This window comes from Carcharhinus amblyrhynchos, chromosome 6 (assembly GCF_965287045.1).
Source record: "Carcharhinus amblyrhynchos chromosome 6, sCarAmb.v2.hapA, whole genome shotgun sequence".
Lineage (NCBI taxonomy): Eukaryota > Metazoa > Chordata > Chondrichthyes > Carcharhiniformes > Carcharhinidae > Carcharhinus > Carcharhinus amblyrhynchos.
In genome coordinates, this window is record NC_137329.1 from 75,367,936 (window position 1) to 75,387,516 (window position 19,581).

At 38.8% G+C, this 19,581-nt stretch overlaps 1 protein-coding gene across 2 annotated transcripts in view; it reads left to right on the forward strand.

Moving 5' to 3' along the window:
- The window catches only part of pnpla8 (patatin-like phospholipase domain containing 8), a 73,581-nt gene extending 54,345 nt beyond the window's left edge, over positions 1-19,236 (forward strand). For both annotated transcript variants that reach the window (XM_080190687.1, XM_080190686.1), the window contains exons 8-10: positions 1,629-1,823; positions 12,544-12,739; positions 15,917-19,236. In XM_080190687.1, coding sequence (XP_080046813.1) covers positions 1,629-1,823; positions 12,544-12,739; positions 15,917-16,191 — 666 coding nt within the window. In that variant the 3' untranslated portion in view covers positions 16,192-19,236. The remainder of the gene's footprint in view (positions 1-1,628; positions 1,824-12,543; positions 12,740-15,916) is intronic.
- The last annotated feature ends 345 nt before the right edge of the window (positions 19,237-19,581 follow it).

Sequence of the window (19,581 nt, forward strand, 5' to 3'; positions counted from 1 at the left end):
CTGCTGGTAAGGTCACATTGGAGTCTCCAACCTTTCTCGGCAGCATCCACCTTTGCTGGTCGCTAGTTTTAAGGTGGGCTTATAAGTAGCAATTAGGAAGCCTCCTGTAATGTAATCACTGAGCTGATCTTGCTGGTGGTGAGTGCAGGCACGAGACCTGACACTGGAGTCCTGAAGCCCATGGTAAAAAGTGACTCACTGTATTGAGTGCCTGAAAGTCAGTACGGACTTCATTCATTGAGCTAACTGCAGAATCCATGTGAATCTCTGAAATGGAAATCTTACATGGAAAAGTTGCGCCATAAATGTTTACTGCTGGGTCAAAAATACATCTGGTCTTGGTATAGTACAAATTGTGTGTTGAAGGAATAACATTGTTTAGAGTTCCAAGTAAAATATTTTTGTTTATTCTTTGATGAGATGTGAGCATCACAAACAAGACGAGCATTTCTTGCCCATCTGTAATTGCCCTTGAGAAGGTGGTGGTGAGCGCCTTTTGAACTGCTGCAGTCCATGTGGTATAATTATAGCCACAGTGCTTAATATATTTGTAATGAAGATAAATCAAGCAGCACGGTGGCTCAGCGGTTAGCACTGTTGACTCATAGCGCCAGAGACCCAGGTTTGAGTCCCAGCTTGGGTCACTGTCTGAGTGGAATTTGCACATTCTTCCTGTGCCTGCGTGGGTTTTCTCCAGGTACTCCAGTTTCCCCTCACAGTCCACAGATGTGCGGGTTAGGTGGATTGGCCATGCTAAATTACCCCTTAGGGGGACTAACTAGGGTAAATACATGGGGTTATGGGGATAGGGCCTGGGTGGGATTGTGGTCAATGCAGACTCGATGGACCAAATGGCTGCCTTCTACACTGTAGGATTTTATGATTCTATGAACATTTAATTCCTTGTTCTAAGTAGGTGTTTGAGGATGGCATTGAATGAAAATGTTGCTCAGTTACATTGCGTTGTGGCAATAAAATTGAGGGTTGCCACTGTGGCATTTTGTAGCCACACCCTCCTTATCCACCTTCATCTGCCAAGTTCCCGGTTTTAAAAAAAGGCCATTTATCTACGGTGTAATGCCTGGTTCCTGCTTGCCACTACCTTATAGAAAAGCTATTGCTAAGACAAGGCAAGTGCTTCGCATCACGTAGCAGCTGTACAAGGAATAGCATAGATGTATGATAATGAAAATGAACTGTCTGCCTGCTTGGCTGCACATGACCCAATGAGATACACACTAAGAGAAGCAAAAGGGATGGGGGCAAATATAAACTTTAAGTGAAGCGTTGCTAAACTCAACACTCTATGATTTTTGTTTCAACTAAAATAAAGTTTATTGATGTTTCATATTGCAGAATGCTTAGCACTACTGTGAAAACATTTTAAACCAAGCGGCATGGAGAGAATTTTTGATTGTAACCTTTGTCAGTTATTAGCCGGAATCCGAAGACAAAAATTCAATGATATATGGTAGAATGGGATTGAAAAAACACAACTTGAGCTGCAGGCTGATGCATTACATACGGGGATCAGTGGTTAAATTAATGCAGTGCTTCACAAAAATTGAGACAGTCATTTTATTCTTTTAAGTCGTGCAGTTAAATATTTATCTTATTTGACTTTTCAGGTGGCAGCTGTAAGTACCATAGTAAACAAAGGGACACCACTGAAAGCATTCGTATTCAGGAATTACAATCATCTTCCCAGTGTAAGATCGCGCTATATGGGTGGCTGTCAGTACAAACTGTGGCAGGCAATTCGAGCATCCTCGGCAGCACCTGGCTATTTCCAAGAATATGCAATCGGCAGTGACCTTCATCAGGTATGGCTAGCTGCAATATACCGCATGCATGTAGCTTAACTGGTACATTATTCAACCACTTATTTTAACGAGAATAATGATCCAACTTGTATTTATATCACACCTTTCATCTCCCAGAAGTTCCAAATCAATTTACAACCAGTTGATTACTTTTAAAGTATAGTCACATCTGCTGTGTAGATAAATGTGGGTGCCAATTTACATACTGCAAGACCCCATTAACAGCAAAGAGTTAGTTCACCACTTTGGTGGAATTGGTTGAAGTATCAATATTAGACTGGACTTGACCTCTCCCTGATTCTCATTGATTAGTGACATGGGATCAACCAAATATAAATCAGGAGGGAATGGGGTAAACCATTCTGTTGCTGATTTGCATGATGTTCTTTTGACAAATCTGAGTGGAATGCCTTCAGAAGTGTTTGAAGTATAATGTGAAAGATGGAGACAGAGTTTCCAAACTGCTGTTTATCATGGATGTTTTGTGGAGATGCCAGTGTTGGATGGGGTAGGCACAATAAGAAGAATCTCAACACCAGGTTAAAGCCCAACAGGTTTATTTAGTAGCACAAGCTACCAAACATTTGGATATTTGTTGGACAATATTTGAAAGCACGGTGCATTATTTCACAATTTACTGGTAGTGTCTCGATCATGTTCTGGTTATGACAGTTATGAAGAAGTGTATAGGTGATACGTTCATGAAGTGAAGGTGCCAAAAACTAAATATATGCAGTAATAAATGCACTACACGTTACATCTGAGTGAATTCAAATAGATGAAAGCAGTAAATGAAACTGCAGAGATAACATAATTTTAACAAGAATTAGGACAATTTTTGTCCTAATTTGCCAGGGATGGTCCTTCCATAGCCCCTGTGGGCAAAGTCTGATGTAACATGATGCCATACAGACCAGAAAGTTCCAGATTTACTTATTTATCTATTCAAATTCAATTGATGTCATTTGGAGCAGATTTTGACATGCTGCATTTGGCATCTGTAACCATGGCTATGTGAGAAAAAGCCAGCATTTCCAAATGATACAGCCATTTACTTGTGCATCTTTCTGTTTAGTACACTGTATTCACTGCTCACAGTATAGTCTCCTCTTCTTCAGGGGTACCAGATGTAGACCTGGTGAACGCTTTGTGGAGTGCCTCCATTCAGTCCTTGAACATGATCCTGAGCTTCCCCTCACATGTCATTTCAGTCCTCCATCTGCCTCCCCCTGACTTTTTTGCCCTGCCACTGTATTCTTAAACAAAGGAGACTACAAAGGGATGAGGGACAAGTCGGCTAAGGTAAACTGGGAGCAAAAACTTTATCATGGGACAATTGAGGAACAGTGGAGGACTTCCAAAGCGATCTTTCACAGTACTCAGGAAAAGTATAAAGCAGTGATAAGGAAGGACTGTAGAAAAAGAGATAATCAACCATGAATATCTAAGGAAATAAAGGAAAGTATCAAATTGAAAGAAAATGCATACAAAGTGGCAAAGATTAGTGCGAACTTAGAGGATTGGGAAATCTTTAAAGGTCAACAGAAAGCCACAAAAAAGCTATAAAAATAAGTAAGATGGATTATGAGGGTAAACTAGCTCAGAATATAAAAACAGATACCAAAAGTTTCTACAAATATATAAAACAAAAAAGAGGCTGAAGTAAACGTTGGTCCTTTAGAGGATGAGCAGTGAGATGTAATAACTGGAAATGAGAAAATGGCAGTGGCATTGAACAAGTATTTTGTGTCAGTCTTCAGTGGAAGACACAAATAACATGCCAAAAATTGATGACAGGAAGGCTATGGCAGGTGAGGACCTAGAAACTATCATTATCATGAAAGAAGTAGTGTTGGGCAAGCTAATGGGGCTAAAGGTTGACAAGTCTCCTGGTCCTGATAGAATGCATCCCAGGGTACTAAAAGAGATGGCGGGAGAAATAGCAAATGCACTAGTGGTAATTTACCAAAATTCGCTGGACTCTGGGGTGGTTCCTGCAGATTGGAAAACAGCAAATGTGATGCCATCTTGTAAAAAAGGAGGTAGACAAAAGGCAGGTTAGCTTCACTTCTGTAGAAGGGAAAATGCTTGAATCAATCATCAAGGAAGAAATAGCAAGACATCTGGATATAAAACTTCCCATTGGGAAGATGTAGCATGGATTCATGAAGGGTAGGTCATGTTTGACAAATTTGGTGGAATTTTTTGTCCACTGCATATGTAATGTTCTCAATGGGGAACCTGTGGATGTGATGTATCTGGATTTCCAGTAGGAATTTGACAAGATGCCACACCAAAGACTATAAGATAAAGGTGCATAGTGTTCTGGGTAATGTATTAGCATTGGATAGAGGATTAGTTAACAGAAAGCAAAGAGCGAGGGTAAATAGTGTTTTTCTGGTTGGCAATCAGTGACTAGTGGTGATCAGTGGTATGCCTCAGGGATCAGTGTTGGGACTGCAATTGTTTATAATTTGCATAGATGATTTGGAATTTGGGGACCAAGTGTGGTGTCAAAATTTGTAGATGACATTAAGGTGAGTGGCAGAGCAAAGTGTTCAGAGGATTGTGAAAGTCTGCAAAAGGATATAAATAGTCTGAGTGGGCGAGGGTCTGGCAGATGGAGTACAATGTTGGTAAATGAATAACAGCAAAATGGACTATTATTTAAATGGTAAAAAATTGCAGTATGCTGCTGTGCAAAGGGACCTGGGTGTTGGAGTTGGTTTGCAGGTGCAGCAGATAATTAAGAAAGCAAATGGAATTTTGTCCTTCGTTGCTAGAGAGATGGAGTTTAAAAACAGCAAGATTATGTTGCAGCTGTATAAGGTGCTGGTGAGGCCACACCTGGAGTATTGTGTACAGTTTTGTTCTTTTTTTGAGAAAGGATATACTGGCACTGGAGAAGCTGCAGAGGATATTCACTAGGTTGAGTCTGGAGTTGAGAGGTTGGCTTATGAGGACAGACTGAGTAGACTGGGGCTATACTCATTGGAATTCAGAAGAATGCAAGGAGATTTTATAGCAACATATAAGATTATGAAGGGAATAGATAGGATAGAAGCAGGGAGGTTTTTTCCACTGGCAGGCGAAACTAGAACTTAGGAGCACGGCTTCAAAATAAGTGGAAGCAGATTTAGGACTGAGTTGAGGAGGAACTTCTTCACACAAAGAGTTGTGAATTTGTGGAATTCCCTGCCCGGTGAAGTAGTTGAGGCTATCTCATTGAATGTTTTTAAGGCAAGGATAGATAAATTTTTGAACAGTAAAGGAATTAAGTTATGGTGAGCGGGCGGGTAGGTGGAACTGAGTCCATGAAAAGATCAGCCATGATCTTATTGAATGGCAGAGCAGGCTCGAGGGGCCAGATGATCTATTCCTGCTCCTACTTCTTATGTTCTTACGTTCCAATGAAGTACAACGCAGGCTTGAGGATCAGCACCTCATCTTTCTGCATTCTCCACCTGCTGAATTTTCACACTGAATTCAATAACTTTGGAGCAAATCTCTGCCTCCGTATTACTTTTTTTTTTGCTGGTTAAGTTTTTCCTCTTTTTTTTGATAACTTTGCAGTCGGACAGGTGCTAGCTAGCCATTCACATCTCATACTTTTGAACCCATTACAACAGAATGTTAGCCGTTTAATTTCTCTTGACTGCCACATTATCGCAGACCTTCAGTTTTGTTCTTTCCCTTCCCCTTTTGCTTTGTCAAAAATGATTACATTTCTATCTTTCCTCGTGTTCTTCTGAAGGGTTATCATCAACTTGAGATGTTATTCTTTGTTCGTTCCACAGATGACACCTGAGCTGCTGAGTGTTTCTTGTGTTTTCTGTTCTATTTACAATTTTGATTGTGACTCGGTAATTCCTGATGCACAATAATGAAAGACCAGCGCTGGGCTCCACTAGTTTTTTCCTCTGTGGTTAAATAGTTTGGTGGTCTTTACGCTGGTTGTTCCCAGAATAGGATTTGTTCAGTTTTCATACCATTGGCTCAGTCAAATTGGCTAAAAAGATTTTGGAATTATGAATTTCTTAATGGAAAAGAGAGCAATACAAATGAATGCTGCTTCAGTTCCTGATATCTGTTGAATTCTTTAAACTTAGCTTAGCCTTCTGTTCAAATCGCTGCTTAGCCTAGTCCTTCTATTTCTCGAAAATCGTCTCCAGCTTTTGAAAACTGTTATGTTCCCTCAGTGCTAATGCCGTGTACTTTCTTCCTTCTTTCGCCCCATCATTGGCTTCAGCAGTCTAAGTCCTTAGCTGTGGAATTTCGTCCCCAACGCCACTTCTTCTCCTCGTTTAAGACTCTGCTGAAAATCTATCTTTCAATCAAGCACTTAGATCGCATGTCCTAATGTCTCTTTGTTTGGCTCAATATCATTTTTTAGTCTGATTGTACTTCCTGTGTACACTTTACTGTGTTAAAGTCACTATATTAATGCAACTTGTTGATGTCATAGGCAGTAAATAACACTCCTGATTTGTGTACGGGAATAATCAGCCAAATATCGAACCCCACGTCCCTTGAGGAAAATCAGGTTATGTAGTCATTGTGTGAGAATAATGTTGGATATAACTTGGAGACCCACTGTGCTTACGGCCTACTAATGCTTGCTGACTGGATTAGGAATGAACGCTGCCAACTTGAGCGAGGTACTAAATCGACAGAAGTCAGCACTGTGAAGAGAAAAGGAAAAATTGACCAGAAGTAATGATTGAAAGGGAAATGGCAAGTAGTATATCACAAACCCAAATTCTTCATTTTTTTTCTCTCTATTTTAAATACTCTCGTTATTGGTGCTGCTATATTAAATTTCCAAAACACAGAAAAAATGACCTGGCTACATTTAATGGTAACTCCCAGTTATCATGATATGTTACATTCGTTAGAATAAATGTTCAGTGATAACTGAAGCCTTGGCTCTTGGTTAACATTTCAGTTTATTTGAAACTGTAAGTCATGTAATGAGTTTACAGAATATGTTCCATCTTGTAATTTGGTTACAAGCTTCTTGTAAAATGAAAGGGTTGTAAAGTCATAATTTAAGCTCTCTGTTCTATCTGTTACAGTCCAGTTTTTATAGGTTTTCACATAAAGCATTCAATAAACTGTGTTGAAATAATCTCACAAGCAATTAAACTATTTTAATAACCTTTAGTTACCCGTTTTAAATTTTTATTTCACTGTATAGAGAATTGAACAAAAGCAGAAAAGAGCAGAATTGTTCTTATTCGCACATTACACTGAAGGTCGCTGAAATCTTTTCTGTCATACTGTTTTAAGTCATCGATACATTCCAAGTGCTTCCTCACAGCTGTTGTTGCAGAACGGTTGCTATGGATTCAGCGGAGTCATTTCTGATGAGGTGCTGTAGGCCCCTCCAGTATAATACAGCCTTATAGATTTCGCAGTCTGCAGTGATGTGAAGAATACCTATTCTCCAAAACTGCACACAATGAAATAAAATTATAATACCCATTTTACTCAAAACTTTGTCATTGCAAAACTGCTTTCTCCAATCACTATCAACTTTGCAGTTTTGAGACAAGGTTACATTTTCCATTTAGCATTTTTTTCATCAAATCAGAATGCCAGAGAGGAACGAGCTTCAACTTGTCAGGTTGGTTCCTATGCAGACAGCAGACTGAAATGCCTGAAACGGTCAGCATACCGGGAAGCCAGCAGGGACACCAACTTTCTCTTTCAATCCAAGTGTGGTGTTTGGCTTTTCGGAAACCAGGTGGAGCAAGCAGGTCTGCTCTTGGAATATGCATTAATTTGGAATTCTGACATCAACTCTGTGCACAGAATAAACAAGGTGAGAGGACAATGATTATTGATGGGGCTGAGCAATTGACAGGCAATATATACTGAGATCTAACACTTCTTTCCTTGCCTAAGTGAAAGACTTTTGAAAACAAAACTTGTTCTGAAGTTGCGCTTTCACTAATTTGGTTTTGATGATTTCCAATATTTTGAAGGTCATTTCTTGGTATTTTGTTTGCTCTTTTGATCTTCAATTTCAAAGAGGGTATGTCTGGTTGCCTGGAGTCCTTAATTTATACTACTTTTCTGAGACAGTGGGAAGTGTAGACAGAATCAGTGGATGGGAAGCTGGATTGCGTGATGGACTGGGCTTCGTTCACGACCCTTTGTAGTTTCTTGTTGTCTTGGCAGAGCAGAAGCCATACCAAGCTGTGATACAACCAGAGAGAATGCTTTCCATGGTGCATCTGGAAAAGTTGGTAAAAGTCTTAGCGGGTATGCCAAATTTCCTTAGCCTCCTGAGAAAGTAGTAGCATTGGTGAGCTTTCTTAACTATAGCGTTGGCATGAAGGGACTTGGACAGGTTTTTGGTGATCTGGACACCTGGAAACTTGACCATTTCCACTTCATTCCCATGGATGTAGACAGGGGCATGTCCTCCAGTACTCTTCCTGAAGCCAATGACTATATCCTTCGTTTTGCTGACATTGAGGGAAAGATTATTGTCGCTGCACCAGTTCACCAGATTCTCTATCTCTTTCCTGTATTCTGTCTTGTCATTGAGATCCAACCCAATATGGTGGTGTCATCAACAAATTTGAAAATTGAGTTGGGGGGAAATTTGGCCACACAATCATAGGTATCTAAGGAGCATAGTAAGGGATTGAGGAGACAACCTTGTGGGGCATGGGTGTTGAGGATGATCATGGAAGTAGTGTTGTTGCCTATTCTTACTGATTGCGGTCTGTGAATTAGGAAGTTCAGGATCCAGATACAGAGGGAGGAGCTGAGCTCTGGGCCACGGAGTTTAGAGATGAGTTTTGTAGGATTAACCTCAGAGGGACCTCAGATTGGTGTAAAGAGAGGTTAAAGATGTCTACGAATACCACCTGCCAACTGGTCTGTGCAGGATCTGAGTGCTCGTCCAGGTACCCCATCTGATGACAACCACCTAAATCCCCTTGAAGATTTGGTTGAACCTCTGACTTATTGAACTAGGTTTTTCAAAGGACGTGCATTCAGATTTAAAAACCATGGTCAGTTCAATGCATGTTTTTTCAGTAATTTTATTGAAAGAGACAGGAGGACCACTCTGATAGCTTTCTTTATGAACCTGTTGTTGCATTAGGATGGACTGTTCGTCACAAGTTATTCTAATCGAAAGTTGGTGCTAGCAGGTAAGAGTAAGCTCAGAAAGGAAAGAAATAGAAGCTAAAATTTAAATAAGAAAGCTCTAAATCAGTGATAGACAACCTGGGCTAGTGAATGGGTCACCTTAATGGCCCTCTTATAGAGGGCCATAAGATTGTTATTGGACTTATTGATTAATCATGACCATATGAATTACATAGAATACATTTTAATATATGCTGAATATTTCACCACAAATTATAGAAAATGCTGAATCAATCGTATATTAATAGGACTATCATCAACTTCAAATGGTAAAATGGAAAACAGAAAGAGCGCGTGGCTCTTGCAGTCAATGTTGTGTGCAGTCAGCATGTGCCCCTGCTTTACCTGTGTGTCACTTCTGTCATACTGGTAAGTTTAAAAAGACTATACATTTGGAAATTTGGCAGAATGTAGCAGCCCTACATGTGGGCAATGGTTAACAAAATGTCTAATGGGCAACAGGTTGCCCACCACTGCTCTAAGTGGTATATATGACTGACTAAATGTTCTCTTTTTGGAAGTTGTTTGCCAATTAAACATTTTTTCCCCTCTTAGAAATGAACATTATTGCAATGTAGCTCAATTTTTGAAAGATTAACCAACATAGAATGATTTATCTTCGGAATAATTTAATCTAGAAACATGTAATAAATTATCTTGTCGCTGGCAAATCCCATTAATAAAGACACTTGAGGAGCAGGTGCTTTCAGCATCAGGAGGAAAGCGAACTATTTATTTGTGATATCAAATGAATATTTGCACTCTGACTCTGGTAGATCACTTATTCATTCTATGCGTCCAGTAGAAAACAGTAGGTTCAGTAAAACATTTGCAAATGTAGCCACTCTATTTTTACAGAAGACTCCTGGAATGAAAACAGAAATCCTTTGCATTACCCAAAGGGATTGGGAGCATCTAAAAATTTTTTAGAAATGTGGATGGAGTAGTGGTTTCAGGAAATAGGTCATTTTTTTTCAGATGAAGAACCATCCTTCATTTACAGATGCATAGAGGCCATTTTTATTTCCTGATCCACCTTCCTGGATTTATTCTCTTCTTCTTTTCCTCTCTCTTTTTTCAAACTACATTGTGCACCTTCATTTTGATACAAAATGCTTTATCTAGCAAAGGAATTGACAGTTCTACTGGCGGGATTAATACTGCAGATTTAATAGGTTTCGCATCTGAGCGTGTATGACAGACAGGTCATAAAACACTGTTTATGTAGGAAGCCTGTAGATTCATCATCCTGCTTTGTAAACTACAAGTTAGTTGTTTATTATAGGTTGGTTAGAGGAGATTTAAAATATATGCACTTGGAGAAAGAAAGTGGTATACAAAGAAATATATGTTGGAGCATTATTTTCTTTTTTTTTCTTTTTGTCCCATAGGTAAAGGATATGCGTTAAACCGGGTATGTTATGAAACAATGGTTTCCATTCCTTGTGCAGGATTACTTTACAGCTGATTGAAAATCATTTCAGCTTTTCCTTTTGTAATTTGTCACAACTGGCATTTTCTTTTATTAGATTAGATCATTCATTCACTCTTTATATGAATAGTATGCTTGTGTCAGTGAGCACCAAACTCATTTGTTGGCATCATTAATCAATCCCTGTTGCAGTTCATTTGCTAGAGTCATGAGCACTTTATAATCTGTTACTTTGAAATGAAGTCCTGCAGTCATCTTTGTCACATTTTTGACCTTACCGTTTCCAGTACCTTAATTTGTTTCATGTGACAGTTAATTGACAAATAAACCATGAGTATAAAAATGCATACACATGGATCTGCAGGTACTATAATAAACTCAATCTGCAAAATTAATAATTCATAATTAATAATTCATTCACATAGGATAAATTGATTATTCATAAGGCTACTTTGATTTATTGTAAGCAGCTCTTGTGGTTAAGGAAACATCACAATGACTGAAATAGTTCAGCATTGCTTTTGTAATAGGATTTTAAGTAAAGTAAAATCGTATTAACTACTAAAAATACGCAAACATATTTCCAGCTACCACAATCAGTGTTAAGGTTTTGAGGTGCTTCATAGGATATCCAGCAATCTTTGACAGTGACTCCTCTGACAATTAAACGGTCAGATTATCACATGCACTAATTTGCAGGAACTAAAAAGACAAAATGTTAAGTACAGGTAAACAGCTAACAGTACAACACCCACCTCACAAAACTTTGGACTTCAGTAGCTGCAACATATGGACAGAGTGGGTTCTGAATAGGGATCTGTAGGATGTTTATGTCTTCTCATCAGTCCCCCCGGCCTGTAGTTTGGCTGGGATCTGCCAGGCATTCCTGCCAAACAACAGCCATCTTGTTCTTCACAAACTATGAAAATCATGGAATCCAGAATCAGGACATCCCTTCTTCAGTGGAAAAGGACTTTAGGATGACAATGAGCTAGAAGCAACAATCCAAAATGAATTGAAATCTACAGAATGATACATACAGAATAATGACTACAGAATTCGGTCCATCTCCACATGCAGGAGAAAAAAGGGAAAGCTGCAGGAGATATAACTAATCCTGTACAATACAATATAGCTGGTCTATTTACCTAAAATGAACAGTATGAAAATAATACCATTGCTCAGCATGTCTGGGGCTGTAGAGCACTTTATACCCTGCAAATAAAGGGCACTTGATCCAAGTCACTTGGCTGTCCCAAATTTACAAGTTTTCTTATAGTTTGACAGTTGATATTTTTGAATGTGTTTTTTTTAGTGAAGTTGCTTTTGTAAAAAGCAAGTGTTTTGGACAGAATCCTAATTAAAACATTTCACTTGTTGGATCTGGGTTTGATACCATCTTGGGGTAATGAGATGAAGGGAATATTTTCTTTCATGTTTAAAAAGGTCCCTAGTGAATTATGTAATTACAGTCCAGTCTGGTGGCACAACATCTCTAATTTCCCCCAGTTTGGCCTCAATTGGTAGCCTTTCTGAAAGAGGCTAGAAGAATAGTCAATATGGAAGATGCTGGGTGTGGCTTTCCACCTGCTTACTTAAGCCTGTTTCTGATTTTTTTCCCCCCACTTTTCCGAATGTGTTTAAACAAATTTTTGATGATAGATGTTGAAAGTATGAGTTAATTAATAAAGGCACTCCAAAATTGAGCCTTTAAATGACTAGCCCCATTATGTTGACTTCCATTATGCTGGGTCAGTTGATCTCAACTGGCTTGACACTAGAGGCTACAATTGCTTTCATGTCCCTGAACAAGATGTGACAAGAGAAGGTTGGAAATCAGCCAAAGTTTCCTTCTCTGATGACTGTTTAATGACTGCTACTGGAAAGTATTCAGGTTTGGGAGTAGAGTCGACAATTTTGGACTTGACTTTGATGCTTTACAAACTACAAATGCCCACTGGTGAAGAGTAGTTATTTCATCCTGTTACAACAGAATAACTGACTCCGTTAGAATTATAACTCTACAAAATGTATGCCTTTGGAAGAGGAGAATTTGGTAAATATCCGGTGGAATATTGTTGCCAATTTGGTTAAATAATCGATTTGTTTTCCCTCCTATAGGATGGTGGTTTGCTCATTAACAATCCGTGCGCATTGGCCATACATGAGTGCAAGCGTTTATGGCCAAACACACCATTTCAGTGTGTAATCTCCCTTGGAACAGGACGCTACGAAACACTGGGGAAAAACAATATGACCTATACAAGCCTCAAGGCAAAACTGACTAATGTAATTAGCAGTGCCACAGATACAGAAGGTTAGTCATTGTAAGATAACTGCAAAAGAGATTTCCTTGGTCATTAACTGAGCTTCCGTGTTCTGAAATTAAACTGTCCTGATGCAGAATTAACATTAGTCAATGTTACAAAATATCAGATCAAACAAAATAAGTTGTAAAGCAGCTCAAAAGTAATGGATTTGATCGTTGATGGTGACAAAAATTGAAAAGCAGAGATACTAAAACATGTGTGATTACTGAAAACCTGTGTGCATGTATATAGCCAAGCTGTGAACATAATGCCATGATTCAATCCAATCTTGTGAACTTTCATGCTACAGACTTCACTTGGGCCTTTTTAACATATGACTTGGGCAGAGGTGATTAATGAGAGCATTAGTGACTAAATGTGGTAAATGTGCATCAAGTACAATTTATGATGCATGCAACCATTCTTGATGAAAGATAAACCATTAATTGACTTCTGGAATTGGAAAGGTTTTTAAGCATGACTGTCTTTCAGATGTTTTAAAACTTGGTCTTCAATGGAATAAATGCAAATAGTTTTGCATTTTTTAAAATTCTTTCAAGTGCAGTATCTACTCCCTGCCTCCTTGTGATGACAGTAAGAAGTCTCACAACACCAGGTTAAAGTCCAATAGGTTTATTTGGCAGCAAAAGCCACTAGCTTTTGGAGCGCTGCCTCTTCATCAGGCGTCATCTGACTTTAACCTGGTGTTGTAAAACGTCTTACTGCGTTTACCCCAGTCCAACGCTGGCATCTCCAAATTCTTGTGATGAGCCAATTTGATCCCCATAAATGCTGTCTTATATCCAGGGGCACTATCTTTTAAAAAGAAAATGTCTTATTTTAGTCCCATATAATGTACCGTAAACCATGTATTGTCCATGTGTTTGTCTTTGCAAATTACAGAGGCCTCACAGGCTGCATGCAATCTCTAAATTGTACCCTAGTTAGCTTGCATTTGTCAAAAGTTTCTGACATTTGTACACCTTGATGTTCTAACTTGCAGTTGATTCCCCAATGAGGCAACACTGCTAATTAGAAGTCTTCTCAAAACTTCCAGTCCACAAAAATTGAAACGAGGAAAAACTGCCGACGAGAAATATAAGCACAAATAGGCATGAGGTAATTGGGCAACGAGTGCCAGTTTGTGGAATACTCCTGCTTTAAACCAATGTCATGCTACATGCGCTCTGCCTGGAGGCAGGTCCCTGGCTGATATTCTGCTGATGCTTGATCCTGAGCCATTTTCTTGGCAGATTTTTGTCAGTGTTGGTTTGCCAGCACTTTCTAATTGCAGCAGCAGGATAAGGAGGCTGGTCCTAAGTTTACTTCAGCCGGAACAGGAATCAAACCCACGGTTTTGGTATTATTCTGAACTAACTAGTCAACCGAGCAATCCCTCCACACCCCCTCATCCGTTAAATCAGTGCCTGCTTCCATTTGTTTTTGATTTTATTCCTGAGAGCTGAGTACCACTTCCATATGCCACAAAAGCTTCAATTATATCTGAAGAGTTCTCTAAAAGTGGCACTATTTGATTATAAACCATCCTTTATTCTTGGTGTTAAACAGCAGCTGATTGAGACCCCATTTGATACATGAAGTAAAGGTGGTGAGAGACATCTTTATCACTGGAATTTGAATCCACTGAGGGCTGTTCACTGAGCTTTACTAAAGGATATTTTGTGATATTTTAAATAATGTAGGCAAACCTACATTGCCATTGCTTATGATTAGTTTGAGTCTGAAGCATTGTTGGGCTATTTGAGCTGCTTACTTGGCTTGATCTCTTAAGATCATTTGTGGAAATGGGCAAATTGAAATAAATCTACTAATTGTTATAAAGCTGATATAATGGGGACAGTTTTGAGCCTGCTATCTCTGTTCCTGGGAATGGGAGGGGATGGTTGTCGAGATCCTCAAACACCGGTGAATCTCGCTGGCAAGATTGCAATTTCTGATTTTTGTCGTACCTCTCCAATGACATAATGAAATTCATGTCTACCGAGGGCAAGAACCTTATTTTAATGAATTTAAATATCATTAAATAATTCCCTCCCCTCCCCCATCACCCCATTATATATTTACAGTAAGTTCACCCAAATGTGACTCTGTCATTAGGATCCCCTTGGGGATGTAAAGGCAAGTATAGTCCCTCGGGGAGAGCAACATGGCCAAGCACTGCCTAGTATTGCCCCTGACACAGGTTGGTACTGCCCCTTGACACAGATTGGCACTGTGCCATTTTACCATATTTGGTAAGAATCCGCCCAATTTTAAGTAAGTTGTATTTGTGGTGTTAAGAACAAGATATTGCTTACAGGCCAGTCTAGGGCCCTGTTTGTATACATACATTTTAATGAGGGTTTACAACTCTTGAAGTGAAAAGATGTGCTACCAAGGGGTTAGCAGTTTAGGGAAGTTAAAGCAAAGCCATCAGTAGAAAAACTATGCTGTTGCTTAGAACAGGAGTCCAGAGGAAGAGAAAAGCAGTTTTAATTTCCATTGGTATGGATAAACTATAGAGTGATGACAGAAAGGTCTGAGAGTTTTCTGGATGTTGAGGGAGATACCAGTGGTGAAAGAACTTCTACTGAACTGAACCTGTTCTATACTTCAGCTGGAACAAAAATTTACAAGATTTTCTTGTGTCATTTTATATTTTTAAATACAGAGCCTCCCACTTGTTATAATGGATCCCTGGCAAATAATTTGAGACTTTCCAAATTGCTATGCACTAACTGCATTGACTTTCTACCGTTGGCTGCCTCTCCAGCAGTTCAAAATGCTATGCAACCTAGCACTAAAGTTACACCTCTGTGGCATGGAAGCTGTTGTAGGAAATAGGAATACTGAACTTACACAGCACTTTCACTTATTGAACAAGTAGCTTTGGGTCTGTGCTAAGCTTGGCCAAGAGGCATTCCTTCTGAAAATGCTTACAGTATAAACATTCTTTCATAAAATATGAAGGAAGAAAAGTTAATTTATCTCATGTAGGCCATTCATCCAGTACGTAGACTCTACCATCAAACGTTGAAAGGTGACGTATATAAAATTATGCAATGTGCACAATTGTTTTTCAGCTTTTCAATGTAAACTTCATTTTTTAATATGTATCTGCTTCATTTTATTTTTAACAATTCTTGAACTCTCCTGAGCAGTTTTTTTTTTAACATTTATTTCAGAAGTTCATACCATGCTTGATGCCCTTCTGCCTCCTGACACCTACTTCAGGTTCAATCCTTTCATGAGTGAGGATGTAGTGTTGGATGAAAACCGGAAGGAGAAGTTAAATCAGTTGCAGATGGATGGGACCCGGTACCTTGAACGGAATGAACCGAAGCTCAGGAAAGCTGCTCGGATACTTAGTCAGGAAAAGGGCATGCTTCAGAAAGTATCTGACTGGTTTAAATTAAAAGCAGATATGTATGATGGTCTTCCTCTTATTTCAAAGTTGTAAGATTAAAAATGCAAATTCCTCAATCTAGTTAACAAACCCATCAGTAATTCCGTCATAGTGACTAAAACAATCTGCAGTGCTTCAAACTTTAAGAAGCGTTACTGAATTTCTGTTAATACTTGAAGCAGGTTATTTTTAAGAGAAGTACCAGCGCTGCTTATTTTCAAATTACTCGTGAAGTTCCATTCTCATCATGTTTATTAATTGCTCCATCTTTTGTCTTTGACTGAAATGCAGATGACGCTCTGTACATTTCCATGGATATAGCATATCTACTCTGTGCTGAGTTTTGGTTTGCATTATTTATTTTGCCAGCAATAAAATATTTGTGCTAAATAAAGTTTTTATAGATATTAACGTATGAATATGGTTTTAACCACTTACATGATCATGATATTTGTAGATGTAATTTAGTTAATTTGTCCCCCACCGTCTGCACCCAATAAAAACATGCCTTACACCCCACCTTGCAATTTTCACCCTCCAGCACTTCAAGATATTTCTTTGACCAGGTTTATGTGAAAGCAGCTCAGCTTCTTAATGAAGGCACTTGAACGTGCTTCATTTATACAATGAATAATGTAGAATTTGTGTTGTTGTTTAAGTATACACTTTATCCTATTTTCTGGTAAACTAACATGCTACTTACTACATTTCCATTTTCTCTTGCATATCAATAAACGTTGTAGTTTAAAAACAGCACAATGTTTACTTTTTTTCTTAGTTTGTTGGATTCTGCCAGTATCTTTTCTCTGATGCTGTGCACATTCTGGCACCTCATTCAAATTTCTTCTATTTATGTCTGTTAGCTTTGAAAATGTCCACAATTATTCAACTGGAGGGATGTCAGAGTTATGCACATTCTTCTGTGTCGGTCTTTTTTAGTTTATTCTTAAGAGATGGGCAAGCATTTGCTCATTCTTAATTGTCCAGTTGTCTGTTCTTTAATGTCCATTTTTAACTGCCTTTGAGAAGTTGATACCACTGCAGTCCATGTGGTAGATACGTTTATAACGTAGTGGTCTGCCAATCCAAATTGGTCACTTTTTACCTTTCCTGAGCCAGATCACAGTTGTACTAATGCAATAAGTTGTACCAATCAAGTAAATAGAAAATCACTTGCTTGGAACTGCACAATAGCACAGATTAGCAAATGAGCCTGAGAATATTCCTGTTGTACAGTTCAGTTGTTTCTTAAAAAAAATTGAGGAAAGTCTCCAACACAATGTTTTTTATTAGTGTATAGTCTCATTTTCATTTTAAATTTTAAAACATTTGGTGTGACCTGAAGACTGACTTGTCTTTAGCAAGTGCAATGGAGATTCACTGGGCTGGTACCTGGGATGAGGGGATTGTCCCATAAGGAGAAATTGAGTAGATTGGATCAATAAGGGCAGCACGCTAGCACAGTGGTTAGCACTGCTGCTTCACAGCTCCAGGGTCCTGGGATTGATTCCCGGCTCGGGTCACTGTCTGTGTGGAGTTTGCATATTCTCCTCGTATCTGCGTGGGTTTCTTCCAGGTGCTCCGGTTTCCTCCCACACTCCAAAGATGTGCGGGTTAGGTTGATTGGCCATGCTAAGAAATTGCCCCTTAGTGTCCAGAGATGCGTAGGTTAGAGGGATTAGTGGATATAATATATAGGAGTATGGGGTTAGGGACTGGGTGGGATTGTGTTCAGTGCAGACTCGATGGGCCAAAGGGCCTCTTTCTGCACTGTAGGGTTCTATGATTCTATGAACATTCCCTGGAATTTAGAAAGAGATGATTATGATCTAATTAAAACATATAAAATTCTTGAGGAGCTTGACAGCCTGGTTTCTGAGAAAATATGTTTCTTGTCTATGGATTAGAGAACATGAAATAACATTTTGGAGTAAGGGAAGAGGATTGTGAACCTTAGAAATTCTCTATCCCAAGAACGGAGAATGCTTAATTGCTGATCACATTCAGAATAGAAGTTGGCAGTTTCATGAAGATGAAGGGATATGAGGACCTTATGGGAAGGTGGAATTGAATGGTGGTGCAGGCTCAAAGGGCTAAAGGGTCAATTCTAACTTCCATTCTTTTGTGTACTTGTATGATTTGTTTACTTATCTCTTCCTTGCCTCAGCTCTCAAATCCAGGCAGTCCTCATGGTATTAATCCACCAACATCACCTCCAAGTTGAACAAGCCATGCTCCTCATGTCATCAATATGCAACAAAACCTATCTCTGATACAACAAAAATTCTCTTCAGCTTTGCTCTATGCAATTCACTACCCTGCACTACATGTCTGGTAATGAATCTTGTTTCCAATGCCACAGACTACCCAAATATATATTCAATTATATATTCAAAACAGGTGACTGTCTCAAAATCTACAATAGTGCATCTCTTGCTGATACTAAGCATACAATGCTATGGACCTCATTGAATCAGATAGGCCACTTCCTAACATAACTTGATGGACACGTTGCTCACTTTCCTGCCTGCAGATGTTTGAAAGGGACACTTAATCAGATTAAGTTCTCCAAAAGAACCCTGAAATTGAAATTCAACCTCCAATTAGAACTTTGTCCTAGAGACAAGAGTTTCAAAAAAAGATCAGGGGCTGGATTGGGAATCAGGAAAAAATGTATTCCTCTACCTTCCTGACCCCACAGCATTTGCATTTGGTCATTCCATACCTTAAGAAGGCCTGGTGTAAACATGCACGCACACCTCTTCCAAAGTTGGGGCTGCCCATTGTGAAGGCTACAAGAAAATTGCCATTTCCATGTGCTACTGTGGGATTTTCAAAGCCCTTAAAAAAAACTTATTGGAGAATGCCTGCCAAGGAATCGGGGAAAAATCTGACAGACAAATGTAAATTGATTTGACAGATTCAAATGTCACTATTAGATGCTGTATTGAAATGTAAATGTGTTTTTGATTCGCCATAAGGATATGTCTTGTAAAGGTAAGTGATGTAATCTTGACCATATTATGAAATTGTTGTTATGTATTAAACTAGTTGATTAAGTTGTCCAAAGTGACATAATGAATTAAAAATGTACAAACATTGCTGTTTTGCTTGTGCTATTATTTTAAATCAATTTACAGCTCTGGCTGTTTAAAAAAGAATTTGGAAGTTGAAAATATTTCCATGCTACTGCTCCCTCTCTTACTCCCCTTAATTGATGGGCTCTCTTTTTTTACAATAAAGATTGGATTCCATTCTGTTCATCTGTTTTGGGCAATGTACGCAATAGCAGTTTGTAGTCATTATGAAACTTTGCCTCGGTTTCAGATCAGTACATGGTCTTTGAAGCTGTTTCTGGGATCATGAATGATTGACACTTCTAAGCAGCTGTAATAATGTAATATTTCTTTGATGTGGTTTCTTATTTGTATACAAACCTAATAG